This window comes from Carettochelys insculpta, chromosome 28 (genome assembly GCF_033958435.1).
Source record: "Carettochelys insculpta isolate YL-2023 chromosome 28, ASM3395843v1, whole genome shotgun sequence".
Taxonomy (NCBI): Eukaryota; Metazoa; Chordata; order Testudines; family Carettochelyidae; genus Carettochelys; species Carettochelys insculpta.
The window spans coordinates 6,238,449-6,262,149 of record NC_134164.1 but is presented as its reverse complement, the minus strand read 5'-3'; the positions used below and the strand labels follow the sequence as shown (position 1 = coordinate 6,262,149).

Genomic DNA, 23,701 nt, shown 5'->3' with positions numbered 1-23,701 from the left:
CTGTGCAAGCTTACGCTGCAAAATATGTTAGGCTATAAGGTGTGACAGGACTTGTTTTTGAGAATAAAAGGAAGTTCTTCCTTACTCAGCACACAGTCAACCTGTGGAACTCCTGGCCAGAGGAGGCTTTGAAGGCTAGGACTAGAACAGGGTTTAAAAAAGAGCTAGATAAAATTCCTGGAGGTTTGGTCCATTAATGGCTATTAGCTGGGATGGGTAGGAAGTTGCGTCCCTCACCTCTGTCAGAAGCTGGAGATGGATGGCAGGAGAGAGATCACCTGGTTGTTACCTGTTCTGTTCACTTCCTGTGGCGCACATGGCATTGGCCACTCTTGGCAGACAGAATACTGGGCTGGATGGACCTTTGGTCTGACCCAGTATGGCCGTTCTTAGGACCCGGTCATTAAAGGCCGTAATAAAAATTACAAGGCACAGAGGTAAGATTGCACAAGCGAGCTTTAATTCTGGCATTTCCCAATGGGTGAGCGCTAACCGTCTGCCAACTCGCACATTGTCCTATTTGTATGCAATTTTCAAAGTTTAAAAAAATAAAAAAAAAACCCAGAAATTTCATCATGTGGAAACTAACTGACCCATGTGGCTCATCAGCGAGACTGGGATCTTGAATGCCACGACACAGACGTCTGCCACTTGCGCAAATGGAATAACTGGTAGCAGTAGTAGGCTGTTATCCTGTACATAGACCAGCCATGGAGAGTTCAAGGCTCCCTTGCTGTACTCCAGACTCTGGGAAGGGAGTGGGTTTTAGCAGGTAAAGCAGGGAGCCAGGATGTCTGCGTTTGAGGCCTGTGTCTCCCTCTGTTGGGAGGACTCCTGGGTTCTCTCCCCTGATGGGGGGCAGTCCGGGGGGGGGGGTGAGCCAGGACTCCTGGGTTCTCCCCCCTGATGGGGGGCAGTCGGGGGGAGGGGTAAGCCAGGACTCCTGGGTTCTCTCCTCTGATGGGGGGCAGTAGAGGGGGAGTGAGCCAGGACTCCTGGGTTCTCTCCCCTGATGGGGGGCAGTGGGGGGGGTGAGCCAGGACTCCTGGGTTCTCCCACTCCGGGGGGGGGGGTTAGCTAGCACTCCTGGGTTCTCTCCCTTCCAGGCGGCCTCTCTCGTAGGTCACAGGACTGGCTGGTCCTTTTCTCAGTGCGTTAATGGTCCTGCCCACGTGCCCTCCCGACCTGAGTGGCAGAGCCCCCAGTGGTACGATCCTTCCCCTCTTCCCCCCCTCCCCTCGCTTTGGTACATCCCACGGCAGGGACGCCTCCGACGTGCTCTGCAAGGGGCGGAGTCTTCGCCCCTGGGCGGGGCTCGGGCTGCGCCTGCAGCCTTGGGGGCGGGGTCTTCGGCAGGGGGCAGGGCTTTGAGCCCGGATACGGCTCGGGGGGAGGAGCTTCCCTGCAGGGGGTGGGGCGAGCTGCTTCGCGCAGGCGCAGAGCGGCTGGGGTGTGCTGGGGCCTCTGCAGGTCACCTGAGCTCCATGGATGAGTGAGTGACAGGGCTGGGTGGCTGGTCCCCTCCCGGGGTGGGGCTGGTCCCCTTCCATGGGGCTGGGGGCCCTATGGGGCTGGTCCCCTCCCGGGGTGGGGCTGGTCCCCTTCCATGGGGCTGGGGGCCCTATGGAGCTGGTCCCCTTCCATGGGGCTGGGGGCTGGTGGGCTGGTTCCCTCCCGGGGGTGGCTCTATGGGGCTGGTCCCCTCTCGGGGGGGGCGGAGCTCTGGGCTGAGGGTTCTGTGGGGCTGGTCCCCTTCCGAGGGGGGCGGGGCTCTGTGGGGCTGGTCCCCTCCCGGGTGGGGGCTCCGAGTTGAGGGTTCTATGGGGCTGGTCCCTTTCCGGGGGGGGGCGGGGCTCTGTGGGGCTGGTCCCCTCCCGGGGGGCGGTGCTCTGGGTTGAGGGTTCTATGCGGCTGGTCCCCTCCGGGGGAGGGGGCTCTGGACTTGGGGTTCTGTGGGGCTGGTCCCCTCCCTGGGGCGCTCTGGGCTGGTGGGGCTATGGGGCCGGTCTCTTTTTGGGGGTCTGTGGGGCTATCCCTGTCCCGGGGAGCTGTGGGCTGGTGGAGCCTCTCGGGCTGGTCCCCTCCCAGGGGAGTATGGGCCAAGAGAGCTCTGGGTCTGGTTCTTTCATGTGGGGTTATATCCTCCTGGAAGGGCATATCAGTGGGGGGGTGGCTGTGGGGGTGGCTCTGAGGCTGCACCCCCTCCTGGGCTCTGGAGCGGGTCCTCTCATGTGGGGGCATGGACTGAGGGGGCTCTGGGGCTAGTCCCCTCCTAGGGGGTGCTGGAGCCTTTGGCAGTGTGGGGAGCAGTCCTAGGGGCGGTTTGCTGTGTGGGAGGGGGCTGGGGGACTCTAGGAGGAGGGAAGCAGCGGGACAGGCAGGTGTGTCAAGGGAACCAGTTGCATCTGGGGCTGAGGGTGCGGTAAAAAGGAATGTGTGGGGTGCAACTGAGGGGAGGTAGGGAATGGGAGGCTTAGGGTAAGCGTGATGGGGGTGAGGTGGGAGAGCTGCAATAAGGGGTGCCTGTGCAATAGGGGACTCACTGAGCTGGGGTGTCAGACCGCTGAGCACCATCATTTTTGCCTCCCTCTAACGGGGTGGCACCATCACACGTCACATTTCCTGTATTTGGAATCTGTAACAAAAACACGTGTCAGTTGTGCTTCTGACATTGTTCCTTCGCTCCCTCGCTGACTACGCCTCAGACATGGGTGGAAATGGAATGATTTTCCCACTGTCAAACGCACCCATAACCCCTCACTGTGCTTGTCGCTGTTGCTGCTGTCGACTCTTACTTAATTGCGCCTTTGAACATGTTTCAGTCACAGCCTAACTGTTTGGGTTGTACTCTGTAGGTAATTTTAACCCCATCACACACAGGAGGCTTGTTCTGGGCTGGAGGGAGGGCTGCCCATGGTCTTTATTTGGGGGTCTGGTTTCTTAGGTTTGAATGGCAGTATTTTTTTTTTTAAATAAAAGGGCTGTTTGAACACTAGAGAAGTGGCTTTGAAGCTGTACCCCAAGGGGGTTCAGACAGTTAAATCCCAGCAGATGAAAGGAAAACAAAAATATAATTCTGAAAAACTACTTGTGTGCTTCGGAATCTGAGTTCTCCAAAGCCTTCTGTGATGTTACAACAGGATCCGATCTGCTTGGCCAGCCTTGAAGTGAGGTGCCATGCTTCTAGGTATGGCTCTGGGCCCTTTATGTGGACAGTCATGCAGACAGATGGGCTAAATGATGAAATAGAATTGACTGTATCTCACTGCTAAGACTAACCTGACTCCCGACAAAATCAGGCTTGCGCATGCAGTTTGCATGAGATCAGAGCCCTGTTTAGTGTTGCTGCATTGTGTGCAAGAGAGACACCTCTCCTGCCGTTAGAGAGGAGGCCAGGTTCATTCCTAGAGCTGCAGCCTGGTTTGTCACATACATGTTGTGATTTTGTGTCCTCCCCCTATGACTAGATCCAAATAAAACGTGCGTACTTCGTCCTGGGTGAACTTTAAGCTGATTTAACCCAGAGTTCCTCAACTTTTTTTTTTTATAAAGTACACATTGCTCATGCTGGTTTAAAACCAGATCAGCTAGAGCAGCATGCAAAAAACCGAACAGGCTGGCATGCTCTCGTATGACACGCATATGACAACTTTGAAGAGCAGCGACGTGTACGCCTCATCGATGCTCGTGAGAGAAGAAAGCAACAGCAGCAGCCGCACCAACAGAGAGAGGACAATTCCCTTGCCCGCACTGTGAATGCCCACGCCGTTCAAAGCTTGGACTCTTCAGCCATATGCAAGTCCGCCACTGATGAGCCTGTGCAAGCTCAAGACGTCACCGTCGGACATGACGGACTACCCACTGCACCTTTTATATATATATTTATTTATTTATAAACTACCTCCAGACTTCTCTTGCATACTCTAAGGGTATGGATACTGTCGGTTGAGAAATGTCGCCCTAAGGTAATCTGAGGTCTTGATACAAGTGCCATTCAACCTTTCCAGATTTCTGTACCCTTTCCAGGAGTCAGATTGGTTTTGCATCTCACCAAGTTACTCTTCGCTTAAAAACTACTTGCTTATAAAAATAAAAAGAAGTCCTGTGGCCCCTTATAGACTAGCACATATTTTAGAGCATCAGCTTTTGTGGGCAAAGACGAAGTGGGTCTTTGCCAATGAGAGCTCATGCTCCAAAAAATCTGTTCGTCTGTAACGTGCCACAGGACTTCTCATTGTTTTTGCAGATACAGACTAACACAGCTACCCCTCTGAAACTTACTCACAAAAACATGCTGCAATATCACAGAAGACGACTACTGAAAACTTGCAGGCTTCCTACCATCTTATTACCAAATAAATGGATTGGAATGGAAATATTGTACTTACGTTTCAGCGGAAAGTATATGAAGTAATAGAAACAAGTCATTGCCTGAATGAACTTTTAGATTGTACCGGCTTTATTAGTGTCTTTATGTAGCCTGTTGTAAAACTAGGTAAATATCTAGATGAGTTGATGTACCCCCAAGCATACTTGTGTCCCTGAGTGAGAAACACTGATTTAACCTTGCAGAAGTATGTTTTGTAACTCTTCAGTCCCTGGGGACAATCCCCAGAGCCTCTCCTGGGTGTGTGTGACTGGCTTTTAGTTTTGATTTGTGCTACCTCAGGGAGTGTCTGGGATCTTCAATAAATAAACCTCTGTGGGTCACTCCAGGAAGAAAAGCAAAATCTCCTGACCTGCTCTGTACTGTGCTAGAGAGGGAAAGACCCAGCTGACCTGGTGAGGAGGGGCAGAAGGTGTGATTCCAATCTTTGCCTTCAGAGTGTTGCAGCCATGAAACACAGGAGCTGCTCAGAGGATTTAGTTGCAAATGACATCACTCAGGCTGGTGCTGTTAGGACGAGGCATCATACGGGCACAGATAGGTGAGGTCTGTCCACAATGAATGCTCTGTCCTGAGCGCACAGTGTCCACTTGGCCCTGAGAACTTTGTGTGCCTCTCCGATGTACTGTTTGCACCATAATTATTCCTTAAACAAACAGAAGGGTGATGCAGTCTGTGCCTACGGTTCCTTTTTGTTGCCAGATACATTTCCTGAGGGGTTGAGAATCCGGCACATGATTTTTGTTAGGAAACTCCTTGTGTTTGCAAAGAAGCGCTCTGCCATCCGATGCTACCATTTCTGTTATGTTTTTCAGGAAAATGGAAATCCCAACTCCTCCCACATCTAAGTGTATTATTTACTGGAAAAGAAAAGTCAAGTCTGAATACATGCGGCTTCGGCAGCTCAAGAGATTTCAGGCCAACATGGGAGCAAAGGTAAATGCCTTCTCTGAGGCCGATTCTTGTATGTGTAAGCAGGAAAATATGAAGTGGGGATCAAGGTAGATGATGTGTTTGGCACTGTTGCGATGGCTGCTGGAACGCTGCGTCCAGTTCTGGAGTCCGTAATTTATGAAGTATGTTGGCAAACGTGGGGAGGGCTCAGAGAAGAGCGACAGCGAATGGTCCCTTTGGGCTTTATAATCTGTGGATTTGTTTTTAATTGATAACACGCTGCTGTTAGTCTAGGCCAAGATTAGTGTCCTTGTGGGGCATAGAGGCTCCTTCTTTGTTCCTCGTGACCAGTGTTCCCTGTAAGTTGGGTGCTTGGGTAGCCGTTCAGGAGAACTTCAAGAGCCACCCAGCCAATTAGCAGGGTGCCCCCAGCTAGGTTTTGTGTTTTATTGGTTGTGCACATAAAAATCTGTTCTCCACATGGATGGAAAAGATTAGCAGGAACCTTGCTTGTGGCTGAATGCCCTAATCACCAGATCTCTAACCTGGCACCGGCAAACCTAGGTTCCAGTCCCTGCTGTGCCACAGACTTTCACTTTGACCTTGGTCAAGTCCCTCTGAGCCTCAGTTCCTGATCTGTAAAATGGGAATAGGATTCTTCCTCGCTTTTTGCTGAAAGGAGCAGCTGTGTTGACTCTACAGCCTGCTGTGTATCACGCATTCCAAGCAGGGGTTTCAGCACCTTGCCTCCAAGCTGGTGTTGAGGAGTGTAAGCGCTTTTCTCTCTAATTCCAGGCCCTGTTTGTGGCCAATTTTGCAAAGGTTCAAGAAAAAACTCAAGTTCTGAATGAAGACTGGAAGAAGCTTCGCATTCAGCCAGTCCCCCTAATGAAGCCAGGCTCTGGGCACCCTTTCCTGAAGCAGGTACTGGGGAATGTGGTGGAAACAGGAGGGCAGCCACAGGAGCTGATTACAGGGCAGGTCCTTGCAGGGATGGCAGAAGAGGGCTGTATCTCCCTCTGCACCCTATGGCTGTGTCTGATCCTGCCTATGCTCCCCCCCAGGCTGCAGAAATGGGGGACAGGAGAAAACCTGGATGAGGGATGTGAGGGACTGTAAAACTCAGCAGACCTGTAGCCGCACGTCTGGGACGGCGTCAAGGTAGACGTGTTGCTGTGTCTGATTTGCCCTGTGTTTGCTCATTCTCCAGTGCACCGTCGAGAGCAATTTCCCCGGATTCCCAAACCAGACCATCTTCATGAGGACCCTCAACACGGTGGCGTTGGTGCCTATTATGTATTCCTGGTCCCCTCTTCAGCAGAACTTCATGGTACGTGAGCGTTTTGTGATGGGAGGCGATTAACGTGTCATCCCTACATGCCTGCGGTTGCAGACACCGCCTCAGTCTTCTTCCTTTGAGTCTCCTGCTGCTCCCAAGCTACGGAAGGGAATGGTTTTATGCTGTAGCCCTTGGCTTATTGGCTCCCTGCTAAATCCCGAGGGCTGGCCGAAGCTGTCAGAGCCTGAATTCAGAGGCTGGTTTCTTTCTCAGCTGTGGAACTGTTTCTGTTTTTAAATATTCCATGGTGAAGATAGGCAGCGCTTACCTTTCTGCCCAGAGCTATCCGGTCCGTAGGATGAGGAGGGGCAGCTGCCTTAGGCCCTGTGCTTTTGCAGGGGCCCTGTGACAGCCGCTCCAGCCATCCCCTTTGGATGCAGGAAGGATTGCTGGGGCAGGGTGTGGGTGGCCAGAGGCAGGTAGTGGTAGCAGCAGGGGGTCACTCCCTCCCCCCACCTTTGCCGTGGGGTGTGAGCAGCAGCCTGCTGAGTGCCGCTTCTGTGCAGGTGGGTAGGACATCTTCTAGCCGCCTGTGGGTGGACAAGCAGGGCTCAGCAGGCCAGGCGGGCAGCAGGGTGGAGCAGGGTGTCACTTGTGCCACAGGGTGAGAGCCGGGGGGATCTGCCACCCATGCCCTGTCTCAGGCAACCCCTAGCCAGGCAGGGTGGGGGTGGAGTGGCATGGGGCAGGGTCTGTGACCTGGGTGTATAGCCCAGGGCTCCATGCTTGTGGCTCGAGACCTGTCCCCTGGGATGGCCCTGTTTTGTCTGACCCCCAGAGGTGCTGCTGAGGGTGAGCTGAGAGAACAAGCAGGCGCAGAAAGACTGACGCACCCTTCCTGCATGGATTTGTAAAGAACAAATCATGTCAAACCAATCCGATAGCTTTCTTTGATAAGATAACGAGCCTTGTGGCTAGGGGAGAAGTGGTGGATGTGGTATAGCTAGACTTTAGTAAAGCATTTGATACGGTCTCGCATGATATTCTTATCAATAAACTAGGCAAATGCAACTTAGATGAGGCTACTATAAGGTGGGTGCATAACTGGCTGGATAACTGTACTCAGAGAGTAGTTGTTCATGGTTCTCAGTCCTGCTGGCAAAGTATAACAAGTGGGGTTCCTCAGGGATCTGTTTTAGGACCGGTTCTGTTCAATATCTTCATCAACAATTTAGATATTGGCATAGAAAGTACGCTTATTCAGTGCAGATCATACCAAGGTGGGAGGAGTTGCAACTGCTTTGGAGGATAGGGTCATAATTCAAAATGATCTGGATAAATTGGAGAAATGGTCTGAGGTAAACAGGATGAAGTTTAATAAAGACAAATGCAAAGTGCTCCACTTGGGAAGGAACAATCAGTTTCACACATACAGAATGGGGAGAGACTGTCTAGGAATGACTACAGCAGAAAGGGATCTAGGGGTTATGGTGAACCACAAGCTAAATATGAGTCAACAGTGTGATGCTGTTGCAAAAAAAGCAAACATGATTCAGGGATGCATTAACAGGTGTGTTGTGAACAAGACACGAGAAGTCATTCTTCCGCTCTACTCTGCGCTGGTTAGGCCTCAGCTGAGTATTGTGTCCAGTTCTGGGCACCGCAGTTCAAGAAAGATGTGGAGAAATTAGAGAGGGTCCAAAAAAGCACAACAAGAATGATTAAAGGTCTAGAGAACGTGACCTATGAAGAAAGGCTGAAAGAACTGGGCTTGTTTAGTTTGGAAAAGAGAAGATTGAGGGGGGACATGATAGCAGTTTTCAAGTATCTAAAAGGGTGTCATAAGGAGGAGGGGGAAGACTTGGGTTTTTTTGGCCTCTGAGGATACAACAAAAGGCAATGGACTTAACCTGCAGCAAGGGAGGTTTATGCTGGACATTAGGAAAAGGTTCCTGTCTGTCAGGGTGGTCAAACAGTGGAATAAATTGCCTGGGGAGGTTGTGGAATCTCCATTGTTGGAGATATTTAAGAACAGGTTAGATAAATGTCCATCGGGGATGGTTTAGACAGTACTTGGTCCTGCCATTGGGGCAGGGGGCTTGACTCGATGACCTCTCGAGGTCCCTTCCAGTCCTAGTATTCTATGATTCCTGTCACAGCATCGATTCTGGGACCTGCTTGCTGCAGCGACGCGCTCAGGCCTGTGAGAGGCAGTGAGGGGGGAGCAGAGTGATGTCAGAGTGGCCAAACCCGAGGGCAGCAGTGGAATATTCGGAGACCCTTTGGCCCTGCTGTGGGTAATGAGTTCTGCCCCCCTCGTGAGCTCCCTGGCATTGACCAGGCTGTTTCCTTCACCTCTGACTGTGCTGTGGCAGTGGGTCGGGGACCCTCAGTGGACTTCGTGTTGTGCAAGGGAGGGGTCAGTCTCTCGCAAACCCCTGGGTGAACGGGACGGAGCAGCCACAAGGCCGCCGCTGTCTGTCCGTGAGTGCTAGCTGCCTGACCTGTTTGCAGGTGGAGGATGAGACCGTGCTGTGCAATATCCCTTACATGGGAGACGAGGTGAAGGAGGAAGATGAAACCTTCATTGAAGAGCTGATCAATAACTACGACGGGAAAGTTCACGGCGAGGAAGGTAACCCAGGCCGGGGGCCTCTCCATTTCCCCCGGAAAGGCCTTGCAAGCCTGGAGTGTGGCTAAGGCTATGGTGCAGCTGAGGAGACCAAACAGCAGTACAGGTTGCTCTTCCTGAAAACCGGGCTCTCAGGTCCAGCACTCGGGCAGAGCTGGGGCCAGCAGCAGGGAGCCTGGCCCAGTCGGCCAGCAGTGAAGCTGGGAGGCTCTGGGGGAGGGTTGTCCCAAGTGTGCTGGACTAGGGAGGCCCAGCCTGCCCCAGTACCCACCCTCTGCCCAGTGGTCTCTAGAATAGGAAGGATGTAAAGCCAGAGCGCCCCCTGCTGGTCAGTCCTGTCTCCCTGCCCTCCATGCCACCGGGGCACCATGCCCAACCTTCCAGAGCCGGCCAGCCCTCGGCCTCTCTCAGGCAGCCCTGCCACTTGCATAACAATGGCAGGCCGCCATCGAGGCTTAGGGAGACCAGCGAACTCCTTTCACTTGTGGCCAGAGCCAAGACCCCAATCCAAGTGGAAAAACCCATGAGTTTCCCCACCGAGCTGCCTCGCCCCTCACGAGGCCCTGCCTGGAGAAAGAAACACAGACAAGCCGGCTCCCCTCCCATGCCCCAGACAGCTGTGTTAGTGACTGTTAGCGTCCATAGCAATTCCTGCTCCGCTGGGCCGAGGGGCTGGCTGTGTTGCTGCGTGTGGTGGCTGCCAGGGGAGATGAAGCATGACGCACAGTCAATTTTTCCCTCATCCCCCAAACACGCCGTGCCTCTAGCAGCACGCTTAGGTCGAAGATCGCAGCATGTCCACGCAGCAGCTGATGTTGCTGTTTCAGAGATGATTACAGGGTCGGTCCTGATCAGCGACGCTGTGTTCCTGGAGCTTGTTGAGGCCCTGAATCAGTACTCAGATGAGGAAGAGGAAGGCCTCGATTCGGAGGGGAAACAGGAAGAGGGGAAGGAGGAGCTGCCGGTCACCAGAAAAAGAAAGCGAATCACAATGGAAGGTGGGTTTGATAGTGGAAGCGGGGACGGTGGTAGTGGTTGATAGCTAATTGGGATGTTAATGATTTACGGGTAAGCCTTGCCCTGAACGGATGAGACTTGCTGGTTACAGGTAACTGGTGAAGGCTGGAGCAACCTCCCAATCGCCATGGGCAGGGGGGCTGGTGCAGTCCTGCAGGGCCCACCGTACACGGGGGTGCTCCAGCCCAGCCGGAGCTGCCCTGGTCCGTGGCGGCCCCGGGGCTGTCTGCTAGCTTTGACGCTCCAGCCTGGCCAGAGCAGCCCTGGTCTGTGGTAGCCATGGGAGTGCTGCAGGAGGTGGGTGCCCCACCTGGGCTGGAGCAGCCTGCCCTGTTTCATCCCGCCCCCGGACCTCCACCTGTTTAATCTGTCGACATTTAGCTGGGTGGTTAATTAGTCAGGAATTTACGTCTCTAATGGCTAATAAAGGTAATGCCAGTTAGAAAGCTTGTGGCACGTCCTTGCTCCCCCTCTCGTGCTAGCTGGAATGTTTCCTTGGTGTGGGTTGCAGCAGGCAGATGTTAAAACAGTGGGATTTTCCCATGTCCTGTGTAATCTCAGGAAGTTCGGTGGCAGATTTTGTCTCCGGCTCTGGCAGGTGATGCTCTGGCCGATGCCTCTAGCAGGGAATTTGACTCTGAGCTGCAGAGACTCTGGAGTATTGTCTGTAGGGTTCTGACATTTGCAGCTGTCTGATAGTTTAGCCTGGTTGTGAACCATCCAAGAGGAAAGCCCCTGTCCAGACAGCACCCTGCTTCCCTAAATTCCCACTGGCGCTGGAGGAAGGGATTTTATGCGCTCCCAGTCTCTTTGCAACACAAACCATTAGTCATTTTCCCTTACACATCACCACTGAAACTTGCTGCAGGTGTTGGATGGCAGGGTGAATGGCACTCGACCTGTCCGTTCCTTAGCTGTTGGACGAAGGAAAGCTTCTCTGTTGGATGCTGGCGTGATCACGTCTCTGCCTTTTAAGATGGGATGCAAAGCATCCTCTGGGATAAACCTAGTCTTTCAAGAGCCAGTCAAGGGAAAGGTGCCGAACTTGGGATTCTTCTGTTGTTTTGGTTTAGGCAACAAAAAGTGCTCAAAGAAGCAGTTCCCGAATGACATGATCTTCAGTGCGATTTCCTCCATGTTTCCTGAGAACGGCTTCCCAGAAGACATGAAAGAGCGGTAGGAGACGCACCTGGTTACAGCGTCTAGCGCAGTGGTTCCCAGCCTGGGTCCGTGGAAAAAATAAAAGATAAATAAAAATGATCATCGAGAATAAGTTTTAAATAAATTGCGAAGTTACAATCAATTATTATTTTTAAACTAAATAACTTCCAATAATATTATTAATGGCTGTCTGAAAATCTATGCTGTGGGTCCCTTTATCATTTAATGAAGCGGCTAGCTGGCCTTTGGTAAATCCACAGGGAGGGAACTTTCAAGGTGAAAACCCAAAGCTCTGTCTGGCTCCACACTCTGAACACAGCCCTGTTGCATGCAGAGCTGAGAGCCTGGGCCCAGAGCAGCTCGCCCCGCTGCTGCAAAAACACACAGGCATGGTGGGTTGTTCTTTTTAACAGGTACCGGGAACTGACTGAACAGTCTGATCCGAATGTGCTGCCCCCCCAGTGCACCCCAAACATTGATGGGCCATATGCAAAGTCTGTGCAGCGGGAGCAGTCTCTTCACTCTTTCCACACGCTCTTCTGCAGGCGCTGCTTCAAATACGACTGCTTCCTGCACCGTAAGTCACGCCTCAGCTGGAAACTGCCCTGAAGGGACTGGTTCCTCAGGACTCCTTTCTTTACCTGGCCCACGCAGGTGATGCTGCTGTCCACATGCCAGACTCTGTTGGGCGGGGTGTCTGGTTTTTCCCCCAGGTTTTGCCCTGTGCAGTGTCACTGTCCCAGAGAGGCAGATTAACAACTGTTCAGGCCCCTGGCTGCATCAGTCTGTTCTCGTAGCTTATCTTCCCCTCTGATCTGCACAGACAGAAGGGGCAGCTGCCGCAGGTGGGGAGTCCCAGTCTTGGTGCGAAAGAGTCAGCACAGCGGACGTCATTTGTTCCTTAGCCACCACCGACCTGATCTGCCGAACGCCAACCCCACCCTGTGGCTGGCAGCGGCCCCCACCTTTGTTATAACTAGTTGCTGGGCCCGTTCCTCCAGCTTGCCACGCTGATGCCTTGTGAGCATTGCTCTGCCGATCAGCCTGGTTCTTGCCTATTCCTGGGGGCCCCTGTGAAGTGGCCGCTGTCTCTTCAGCTCGACTTGGATTAAACAGGAATGCAACCCTGCTTCAGTACGTGGGTGTCATTAAGTCTCATTTCCCAGCCTCTCCTGATCAGATCTCAGGTTCCGTCTGTGGTGAGCAGACGGGGCAGGCAGGTGACTGGGCTAAAATGTTCCCAAGTAGAGCAGGACTCCCGGACTTCAGCACCGTTTACCACAGCTGCTGCGCGTCAGCTGCCTCCTCCGCTGTGGTGACGGGGGAGTCTCCGGTTTGGAAGGTGCCTGGTGCTAACGTGACGGAGGCTTGTATTTTTCAGCTTTCCACGCGACGCCTAATGTCTATAAACGGAAGAACAGAGAGATCAAGATTGAGCCAGATCCTTGTGGGACAGACTGTTTCCTCTGGCTGGTAGGTTTCAGGGCCCCCCCGCTGCTCCTGCCTGATCTGCAGGACTATCTGGTGCCTTGGTACCAGGGCTGGCCTGGGGCAACTCCCCTATGTCTCAGGCACTGCTCCACCCCCAGCCTTCTCCCAACCAGCCTGACTCAGGCAGGGGGCGGCAGCAGCTGGCTGCCTCCTCTCAGCCGCTGGCCTCGTGGGCCACGTTCCCTTCTGATTGCAGGAAGGAGCCAAGGAGTTTGCCGTGCTGCACAATCCCAGGTCCAAGTGCTCAGGCAGGCGGCGCCGGAGGCACCACGTTGTCAGCGCTTCTGGCTCGAACCCCTCGGCCACCTCCGTCGCTGAGACGAAGGAGGGAGACAGCGACAGAGACACTGGCAACGACTGGGCTTCCAGTTCCTCAGGTATGACGCCTCGGTGGGTCTGCCACGTTCCCCCCAGACCCTGCCCGTTTGCATCTCACTAGGCCCCTCCCTGGCATTGCAGCCCCAGCTGTGCTGAACAAGGACAGCCGGGTCCTCTCCTCCACAGAGCCCTTTTGGCTGGTCAGGAGCGGGCTTGCCTGTCATCGTTCCCATCTCTGTGCGGAATAAATTTTGTCAGGCGCACCGAGGCATGTGCAGCTGCGCACCACCAATAGAAACACACGCTGCCAGTGGTGGCTGCGCTGTGCATCACCTGGGCGGCTGCTTACGGGGAATGTTTCAGGGATCAAAGGATGCAAGCCCTAGCCGGCTGCTCCCTGCCCTGCTCCCTTGCACTGGGAGAGGAGCACGCACAGCTTGGGGAAGCCAGGCCGTACTGTGGCTTGGGGCTGTGCTGGGACCCTGCCACGCAGCTGGCGGGAGCAACGGCAGCAGAAGAAACAAGGCCGCGCCGGCCAGTGTGCAGAGGGCTTCGGCAGCCTCCCTTCTGCAGGGGTGGGTTGCTTAGCAGCCGCCGGTACATTTCCTTCTTCGGACCAGGCTGCTGCAGAGCCGGCGCTGGAGGGCTGCCAAGGCAGGTTGTCTGGTGGCACCAGGTCACCCAGACGCTGCCCCTCCGTGTCTCGGCCCAGTGGGCAGGGACAGCAAGAGCAGACCGAGTCGTCGGAGCGCTCCCGTCTGCCCATGGGTCGGTCCGGAGGCGTCTGCCTGGCCCTGTGTGTCAGGCCTTCCCAAGAGGGGCCTCTGGGGAGGGTGCTGCCCTGCCAGCTGTCCCAGGGGGCATGGACTGGGGCTGAGAAATGGGGGTGCAGTTCTAGCTGCTCTGTGCCCCTGCAGGCAGACCCGCAGGGGAGATTGCCTAGGTGGAAACAGAGATGGGGAAAGTACTCAAGTAACTTTTGGGGTAAAAGTATAGCTGCTGGAGTGCTGGGGGGGGGTGTTAACTTAAGTACAAGTCACCAGTGTCCCCTCTGGGAAACTACTTGAGTAAAATTACTCCCACCACAGTCATTGTACTCAAGTACCTAGGAGTGAAAGCAGCTGCACTTTTACTTGAGTAACTTTTGGGGAGGGGTGTACTTTTGCACCTCTGGGCAGGGTTGAGGAAGGGGCTGGGTCCTGGCAGACATGAGTGCTTTGCATCTTGGTGGCTGCCCTGATGGCTATTTCCTGCCTGTGGCTCTTGTTAGAGGCCAACTCCCGAAGCCAGACCCCCACCAAGCAGAAGGCCGGCCTTGCCTCCTCCCAGCTGTTTGTGGCGGAAGTACCACAGGAGGCCGTTGAGTGGACGGGGGCGGAGGAGTCGCTGTTCCGCGTGCTCCACGGCACCTACTTCAACAACTTCTGCTCCATAGCCCGGCTGCTGGGCACCAAAACCTGCAAGCAGGTAGGGCCTTGTGTCCTGGTGCGGCTGTGCCAGGAGCGGCCCTTGCTCTCCTCGGCCTTGGAGCACCGTAGTTCAATGTTCTTTCCGCTCTGCCTCGGGGCCCCGGCTTCCCTGGGGTGAGGACCAACCCACCCACCTAACTGTGCCCGTCTGGTGCGCGGCTGCTGGGAGGAGGCTGCCACTGCAGAGCGGCTGCTTGTCCTGAGGAAGCCCCGGGCCTGGGATACTGCCCTTGCTTCCGCCCCGCTGCCTGCTCCTGATTTTCTGCAGAGCCGAGGGTTGGTGGGTCGTGAAGCTGTGCTGTCCGCCCCCACCAGCCCCCTGCCTGGAGTGCTTGGCTCTGGGGTCAGCCCAGCCGGCATCTGTGCGTGCTGATTCCTTGGCCTGGAGGTTCCACAAGGCCTGCACCAGGACTCCCCACAACTCTCCTCTTTCCTGGGTGGGGCCAGGTTTGCAGGGGAGTTACCTGCCAGCTCCCTGCCTGAGCCTCAGGCTCCTGCCTGCTGGAGTGGGTTTGGAGGCCCTTTGAAAATGCCTCTTGCGCCTTTTTGCACCCGCAGAGTCGCTGTGGGTGTGTTCTCCCTGGCTGGGATCCCCCTGGGGATTTGCCCATCTCCCTTTGGAAGCATGAGGGACCCCAGAGCCTGGGCCGGATTCCCTGCGCTGTGCTGCTTAGGGACCTCGAGCTGTCACTCCTCCGACTTGGCCAGGTTCACACTGGCACGTGGGACTGGCTGCAGTGAGAAAGGAGGAGCAGCTGGAACTCGGGGTCCCACCCAAGCACTGGGAGAACCTCTCACTGCCCAGCCTCTCGAGGCACATCAAGGCCATCTGAAGCTTAGCGCTGGATGCGCGCAGGCGCCATACGCTGCCTGTTACTGCGGCCTTCGGCCCAGCTAGCTGCAGCCTGGCGCTCAGGGCCCAGAGCTGGCCCTGCTGTCCTGCTCCTCAGTGCTGATGGTCCCTGAGCACAAGCTCTGCAGTGTTGCCTTGGCAAGAGGACGGGGTTTGCTAACCACACGAGCAGCGGCAGCAAACGCCCTCTCCTCAGCGAGGGTGGGAGCGGGCAGCTGGCCTGTGGGAGCTGGAGAGGCTGCCTGGCCCACCTCCCCACTATGGATCCTCGTATAGGTCTTCCAGTTTGCGGTGAAAGAATCTCTGGTGATGAACCTGCCCACCAGCGAGCTCATGAATCCGTCCCAGAAGAAGAAAAGGAAACACAGGTAAGTGCTCCCCAGCTTGCTCAGTTCTTACAATGCTGCAGCGCCTCCGCGTTCCCAGCCAGCGTCCCTGCTCAGCCCCGTCGGCACGTGCGTCCCGGTCCTGCAGCCACGTGTGCTGGTGGTGGGGAGCTGGTCCGTGGCGGCACTATCCAAGGACGCGGTTCCCTCTTGCAAGGCCCCATTGGAAGCTGGTTGGCTCGAACCAGCTTTTCATGCACGTCTCTGATCCAGCCCACTGCGCTGTGGTCTTCGGTTGGGTGTGGCCTGATTTTCCATTTGCCCTGAGGAGCCTCTGCACCCAAGGCTCGATTCTGCTCTGCGACCGGCCGCTGGGGTTATTAGCGCAGCCTGGCTGCCGGCGGACTCGCCTCCAGCTGCTGAGCTACCTGGGACCTGTTTCCCATAGAGGCCAGCCCTGGGTTTCTCTTTCAGGCTGTGGGCTGCGCACTGCAGGAAGATCCAGCTGAAGAAAGGTGCGGTATAGCGCCGAGGATGCAGCGCTGGCCGCGCTCGGGGAGCTGCCTGCGTGGCCTGGCTCTGAGAAGCATCAGTGGGCTGGGTAGCGCTGAGCCTTTCCAGCCCGCTCAAGCAGGGAGCGGCAGCCCTGGAGCCGGTGCCGCTGTCAGGTCCCGGATGCGCCGGGCGTGTCTGTGTAGTTCCCATCCACCTCGTCCCAGGAGCAGCCTTCTGGGACAGTGTGTCCAGGCGGAGGTTCAGCACGCGGGGCAGGGGGGGCATTGGAAACAACTCCGGCGCAAGGCGGTTGCTTCCCTGTTGCAGGGCTGCCCGCCCCCTGCTGGTAGAACGGGAAGCGGCATGCGCGGGTGCTCCGGAACCTGGTGCTGGGCAGGTTATAACCATGACTTTCCCCCTCTTCTTCTAGATAATTCACCTACCCAGGTGTACAACTACCAGCCCTGCGACCACCCCGACCACCCCTGCGACAGCTCCTGCCCCTGCATCATGACTCAGAATTTCTGCGAGAAGTTCTGCCAGTGCAATCCCGACTGTAAGGACACAGGCGGGCACAAAGCCGGTTGCCCTGCTCCCCACCCAGCCGCGCTGACGGGGCGTTGCAACAGGTCCCTGGTGTTCCTGCAGCCGGGCAGTTCACGTAGGGTGGCTGGGGACCGTAAAAGCCCAAGGCCCGGGTAGCTGTCTGCCCAAGTCTGGGGTCAGTCGTGGCTTCTCAGCGGGTAACTCACATCTGCACCTTGCCCAGTGTGCCACAGGCCCCCCGCTGCTCTGCTAGCGGCCCCAGGCGCTCAATGAGTCTCCGACCCTCCACTGTGCTGCTCTTCTGCTCCCAGAGGGCTCTTGATATGCTCAGCTCCCTGCTGGGCCCAGTTACCCGCTCTGTTGGCTAGCAGGAAGAGAGGCGTCCCCGGCTTTCTGCCGTTCCACAGGGTCCCTTTGCATCCTGCGGTGCTCGCCCGCTCCTCTTGCGGAATTCGGGTGCTCCAAATGCCAGCATAGCTTCGCTCTCCCACCTCGCCAGCCAGCCGTGGGCGAAGAGAGCCCTGGGTGGGACCCTCTGACCTGACCCGACCTGTACCTTTCGCTGCAGGTCAGAACCGCTTCCCCGGCTGCCGCTGTAAGACCCAGTGCAACACCAAGCAGTGTCCGTGCTACCTGGCCGTGCGGGAGTGCGACCCTGACCTGTGCCTGACCTGCGGGGCGTCGGAGCACTGGGACTGCAAGGTGGTCTCCTGTAAGAACTGCAGCATCCAACGGGGCCTCAAAAAGGTACTTGCTGCACCCCTCAACCCCTGCTGCTCCGTCCTGGCAGCTTCCCCAGCAGTGCAGGGGAGAGTACTCAAAAAGTTACTTGAGTAAAAGTGCAGCTGCTTTCACTTCTCGGTACTTCAGTACAATCAATATGGGGGGGAGGTTAATCGAGTAGATTTCCAATTGGACACCAGTGACTTGTACTTAAGTACACCCCGGGGGGGGGAGCTGTACTTTTACTCAAGTAACTTCTGGGGCACTTTTCCAAACTCTGTTCCCCAGAGACCAGGCCTGAGTGGAGAGATGTTAAGGGCAGGGGGAGCTGTTTGGAGGGGTTTGCACTGCGATGAAGCAGAGAGAGGCCTGTGTTAAGAAGCCCACCTGGAGCTAAGCATAGGAAGGGACAACTCGGGACGGGGCAGAGCCTTAAGAAACAGCCCAGGGTTCAACAGAAACGATGACACTACAAGGAAGCAGGTAGAAGATGAGGCTGGGATCGTGTCCCAGTAGTGTGTCCGTTGCCTGGCGTGATGAGGCCTGATCCTGAGCTTGACTTAAACCCTTGTACTCCAGGTGGTGCGCAGGTCATCTACAAGTCTCTTGCACTTCACTCGGTCTTGGGACAAAATTTCCAGCTGATCCCAGGAGTAGCCCAGTTGTTGTCCTTCAGTCTCAGTAGATCATCTCCACGTTGTCCGAGGTCTTCCTCTTTTGTGGTTTTCCTTGCGGGTTCCATGTGAGAGCCTGACGGACTCTGCCGGATGATGGTTTTCACAGAGCGTGGCCCGGCCGTCCCCACTGTCTTCTCTTGATTTGAACGTCAAGTGGTTCTCGTCCTGCTCTGTTCCAAAGCTCCTCATTTGTGACCCAGTCTTGCCATTTGGTGTGAAGGACGGACCTCGGGCATCTGTTGATGAATGTCTTGTAGCTTGTGATTTGAAGGTGTTTTAGTGCGCCAGTTCTCACATCCACATGAGCACACTGCCCGTTTTGTGTTGACGAGCCCCAGTTTTGTCTTCAGATGCTGTTTTTTTTCTCCCTATGAGACAGAGTCTTGAATGCAGCTCCCTGCTGGTAATATTAGCAATGCACGAAGGAGCACCCTAGAGGAGGGGAGCCAATTCCCTGAGGGCTTGTCTGCTCAACATCCGGGTGTTCTTCTTCCCCTACATACTTTGCTGTGTTGCAGCTCTGCAGACTTCGCTGAACTCTGTCTCTCACTCTAGCATTTGCTGCTGGCTCCTTCCGACGTCGCCGGCTGGGGGACGTTCATCAAGGAATCCGTGCAGAAGAACGAATTTATCTCTGAATATTGTGGTGAGGTTGGTGCCAGCCTAAAGCCCCCTCGGCCTGTCCTTCCTGCAGGGTCCAGGGTGACAGACGCGCCCAGTTCCAATTCCTGGGGCTCCGGCTGCAATGTGGTGTGTTTTCACGGCCCTGGTTAACGAGCAGGCCCTGCCTGGGTGCCTGACCATGCACAGTTCATGTGGCATGTAGTTAGAGGAAACTTCTAGCAGGATGGGTTGAGCTTTCCTCACCCTCCGAGGTGCGTAACTGTGAGCGAGGCCGAAAGAGAGAAACACATTTAATCTTTGTCGGCCCCATTTCCCTGAGCTGGCCGACCAGCGGCCTCCGCCCCAGAGTCCAGGGGCTGCTTCCTGTGTGGAGAGAGCCTTGTCCCCGCAGGACACAGCCTTACGCCTGTCTGTTTCCCAGCTTATTTCTCAGGACGAGGCCGACCGGCGGGGAAAGGTCTATGACAAGTACATGTCCAGCTTCCTCTTCAACCTCAACAATGGTAACTCCTGGGCAGGGGCAGGAGATTCCTAAATGTCACTCACTCTGATGCTCCGCATGGCAGCTCCCAGCCAACAGTAGCAGTGACTGGCGGAATCTCCCGGGCTTGACATCGGCTTGGCCTAGGTGTTGTGCTTTTGGGGTCACCTGGGGTCTTCCCCATTGCCAAAGCTCCTGGCTCCCTGCCTCCGCGGTCCTGGGCCAGGCCACTGTCCGAGCTCCCTGTAACTGCCTGGCACTGGCAGCACCGGGCGCTCAGCGGCTGCTCAGAGCTTTTGGGGACAGCATTCAGATCTGGCAAGACAGAGCTGTGAGCCCCGAATCGGGGCTGGAGGCAGCCGGGGCCTGAGAGACTCACTTCCTGGGCTCACCACTCAGCTCCGTGCTGCGCAAGCAGCCAGCCAATGTGATCGGCTCCCAGCTGTGCTGGGATCCGTGTAGACACAACCAAGGGCCGTGACTCTGGGACAGGCTTTCAGGTGAGCTGGGGGATGCGGCCCCAGTTGGCTTCTCCTCAGAGGAATAAATTCCTCTTGGCAAAGATGTTGCCGTGCCCAGGAGATTTTCTTGTGCCCAGCTCTGAAGAGTAGCTGCGTGCAGAGGCTGTGGTGCTGGTCTGACGCTGGGGCAGGGGTACCTGACTCACCGGAGCAGCGTGGGAGGCGGGGGGAGGGTGTAACCAAGCCCCAGAGCTGGTGGAGGGATGTGTGGCCGGCCCCTGGAGCTCACGGGGGTCCTGGGGTTCCCTTTCCTAACAGATTTCGTTGTTGATGCCACCCGCAAAGGAAACAAAATCCGCTTTGCCAATCACTCTGTGAACCCCAACTGCTACGCCAAAGGTGAGTGCGCCACAGCCAGCAGAGCACCCCAGGCTGCGGCTCTGGGAAGTACCCCGCAGCCCTCGCTAACGTAGGACTCCTGAGCTTCTGGGTCTGTGAGCAATCAGGGGGCTGAGCCTGTTGTCCACCCCCACCCTTGGGCGCTTCCCTGGGGCTGGGGAGAGCTAGGCTGGGAGCGCAGCCCTCACCCCTTTCTTTGCCACAGTGGTGATGGTGAACGGAGACCACCGGATTGGAATCTTTGCCAAGAGGGCTATCCAGGCGGGGGAGGAGCTCTTCTTTGATTACAGGTGAGCTGGAGCCCAGCTGGCAGGGGAGGGCGTGGCGTGGCGAGGCGACTTCTAGAACACTAGAACTGGAAGGGACCTCGGGAGGTCGTTGAGTTCGGCCCCCTGCCCTCCCAGCAGGACCAGGCACCATCTAGACCGTCCCCGAGAGGTGTCTGTCTAACCTGCTCTTAAATATCTCCGGTGATGGAAGTTCCACAGCCTCCCCAGGTAACTCATTCCAGTGTTTAACCACCCTGACAGGAAGGTTATCCTAATGTCCAACCTAAACCTCCCTTGCTGCTGGTTAAGCCGATTGCTCCTTGTTCTATCCTCAGAGGCCAAGGAGAACAATTTTTCTTTCTCCTCCTTGGGACACTTTTAGGTTTTTGAAAACCACTATCATGTCCCCTCTCGGTCTTCTCTTTTCCAAACTAAACAAGCCCAGTTCTTTCAGTCTTCCCTCCCAGCTTGTGTGCTCTAGATCTTTCTTGTTGCTCTTCTCTGGACTTTCTCCAATTTCTCCACATCCTTCTTGAAATGCGCTGCCCAGAATTGGACAGGATACTCCAACGGAGGGCGAATCAGCGCCAAACAGAGCGAAAGAACGACCTCTCGTGCCTTGCCCACAACACTCCTGTTAATACATCCTGTCGGGTTCTTTGCAACAGTGTCACACAATTGATTCACGTTTCGCGCATGGTCCCCTATGACCCCAGAGCCCTTTCTGCTGTATTTCTTCCTAGACAGTCGCTTCCTGTTTTGTATGTGCAATAAATTAGACCGGTTGTTGACGGCTGCTGGGGCAGTGACTGTGCCTGTCTTGCAGGTACAGCCAGGCGGATGCCCTGAAGTATGTAGGCATCGAAAGAGAGACAGATATCATCTAGCCCCCTCCAAGGGACGGCCCCCAGCTGCTGCACTCTGCCAGTACTGCTACATGCCACGTCTTCGTTCCATGCCTCCGAAGCTACCGTCCCGTTCCCTTTGCCGAGGGTCACAAGCGCTCTGTTCCAGCCAGTGCCTGGGAGCAAAGCCCAGGCCAATCGGGGGCCTGGCTCAGACGCTGCCTGGGGTAAGCGGGGGCCTGGCTCAGACGCTGCACGCCATCCGTGCGCTCCTGGAGCCAGAGACTGAAGCCGTGGGCCTGGAGGGAAGAGGTGGGGCCAAGAAATACTCCTTCTCTGAACTGTCGGCTGCGGCTGAAGCCCAGGGGCCGGAGCGTGTCCCCATGCGCATGGCAGGGGAGCGGTGGCTGATGCTATTCTGCTTAGTGGAGTGGGCTTTTGTTTCTGGGGTGTCTCTAGGGCCGCCCCTCGCTTTCCTTCCTTCCACGCTGGCATCCTGGGGGCTAGGCTGCTAGCACAGGGTCAGCCCTGCCCCCTTCGGCACAGCCCTGGGCGGGCGGAGCCTCCTGCACAGGCTGTGTGCGGGAGCCAAGACGGGCCACGTGGCTGGTCGGGGTGGTGTTGCCTCAGGAGCCGGGGCAGTGGTGGGAGGGGGCAGGAAGTGCGAGGCTGGCTGGGGAGGAGGAGGTCCCAGCTGCTACCTGCCAGGCTCTATGCAGTGTGAGTCGGGCCCTCGTGCACACTCCTGCTCTGCAAGGCTGGGGCATCACAGGCATTGCGTTCCCTGTCAGCTGAGCAGTTGCCCAGCTCCTTAGCAGAGTGCCTAGAGCTAGCACTGTGTGTGTCTACTGGCCGTGCGCATAACAAAGTTTATTCCACACATGGATGGAACAAATGAGAAGGGACCATTAGCCCCAGGCCAGAAGGGCTCCAGCTTGCTGGGCCTGGTTTTAGGGGAACCCTGCACCCTTCAAGCCCCAAGGCTGTAACAGGCGGCTGGGCCCTGCTCGAATGCCCCCCCAGGCTCATCTCATCCCTTGGGGATGTGTGTCCTGTTTAGTGAGGCGAAGGACTTGAGTGAGCTGCGGCTGGTGCAGCAGGGGGGGTAAACCCTTTACCCCCCATCCCTGCAGGGCTGAGCCCCAAGCTGCTCTACTCCCCAGCGCAGCCAGGGACTGGCATGGCTCCCGCCTCAACGGCTGTGAGCAGTGCGGGCTGGAAGCCTGGGTCTCCCTGGAGTGCTCGGAGCAGTGCTGGCCTACAGCTCCCTGACTCCCCGATCACCCTGTAAGTTCCCCTGGCCCCGGTTGCCCCCTCAGTACCCGTAAGGCACTTTACGAGCCGGGTGTGGCTCTGGGCTGGAGCATCGGCCGCTGCACAGAACTCTCCTCCGGCGCTGTTTGGCTCCGTGAGGGCTTTGCCTGCTGTAAATATGCTGCTGTGGCTGGTGACTGAGTATCTTCGTCAGGCCAGGCCCTGTCTGGGCCGTGCAGCCCCAGGGGTGGGCTCTGGAGATTGTTCCTGGACGGGCACCTAGGGCTGGTGTCTGCTCTCAGCACCCCCATGCAAAAATCACGCGAGCACTTTAATTGTTCTCTGAAGCAATTGTGTTAATCCCCCACCCTGCTGTGGGACCAAGGCTGTTCCTGCCTGGCTGGCGGTGGAGGGCACAGTTGCCAGCCCAAGTGGGGCCTGTTCCCCCTCCCTCCCATGCATTGGGGTGTCAGCAGGGTCTTGGCTGCGCCCAGGAGTGAAAGCAGGGGGCAGGATGTTCTGGGGCTGTAAGACAGGGGAGGTGCCCGGCTGCTCTGGGCTCAGGTTCAGCTCCTGCAGGGCAGTAGCTAGGGACTGTGGCTTGGGGCAGGGGACTTGCAAGAAGCTGCACTCTCCTGCTGGGCTGGTAGGAGTGAACTCAGCCCTGGCCCAGCAGCCAGCTGCACTAGCCGGCTGAGCCCACATGCTGGTCCTTGCTCTGTGCCCAAGGGGTAGGCACGAGAGCCACACTCTGCCCTCCTGCTCCTTCTAGCAGCTGCCCTACCCTCCTGCAGGGCATTAGGCCCCCCTCTCCCTCCCTGGGGCTGGCAGGCGTGGGGGCCCGGGCCCTCATGTGTCTGTCTGAGCCCATGACTCGCCCCAGCTGCAGCAGCTGCATGGTGAGAGGCTTTGTGTCTGTGGTCTGCTGCCCATGAATTATATGCACTTTAAAACTGATGTAGCTTGTAACTTGTGTTTTAATAAAGTGGTAGTGAATGGCCTGGCCTGGCCACCTGTGTTCATTCTCTTCTCCCTGCCTGGGATGTGGGGGCTGACATGCTGGAACAGCAGGCATGGCACAGGGGCAGGCGCTGTTAATC

The 23,701-nt window shown here is 56.3% G+C and overlaps 1 protein-coding gene across 3 annotated transcripts; it reads left to right on the top strand.

Annotated features, from left to right (window-relative positions):
- The first annotated feature begins 1,451 nt into the window (after window positions 1-1,451).
- Window positions 1,452-23,597, top strand: EZH1 (enhancer of zeste 1 polycomb repressive complex 2 subunit). 3 transcript variants are annotated; one of them, XM_074979025.1, is made up of 20 exons: window positions 1,452-1,492; window positions 5,203-5,323; window positions 6,077-6,205; window positions 6,492-6,611; window positions 9,075-9,195; window positions 10,020-10,190; window positions 11,283-11,385; window positions 11,784-11,947; window positions 12,752-12,843; window positions 13,058-13,238; window positions 14,450-14,646; window positions 15,778-15,869; window positions 16,302-16,342; window positions 16,753-16,878; window positions 17,437-17,615; window positions 18,824-18,919; window positions 19,314-19,395; window positions 20,153-20,233; window positions 20,439-20,523; window positions 21,329-23,597. In XM_074979025.1, exons 1-20 carry the CDS (start codon window positions 1,485-1,487, stop codon window positions 21,387-21,389), a joined length of 2,250 nt encoding a protein of 749 aa, XP_074835126.1. In that variant the 5' UTR covers window positions 1,452-1,484; the 3' UTR covers window positions 21,390-23,597. The 3 variants fall into 3 exon arrangements, with proteins under 3 accessions (XP_074835126.1, XP_074835125.1, XP_074835124.1); XM_074979024.1 differs by having other exon boundaries at window positions 9,963-10,190; XM_074979023.1 differs by having other exon boundaries at window positions 9,960-10,190.
- Window positions 23,598-23,701: the final 104 nt, after the last annotated feature.

What these genes read in the sequence shown, in the direction of transcription:
- EZH1 (XM_074979023.1), top strand. An exon ending in AGGCCAACATGGGAGCAAAG is followed by an intron (nt 5,324 to 6,076) that starts GTAAATGCCTTC and finishes CTCTAATTCCAG; the next exon opens with GCCCTGTTTGTGGCCAATTT. An exon ending in AAAGCGAATCACAATGGAAG is followed by an intron (nt 10,191 to 11,282) that starts GTGGGTTTGATA and finishes GTTTTGGTTTAG; the next exon opens with GCAACAAAAAGTGCTCAAAG.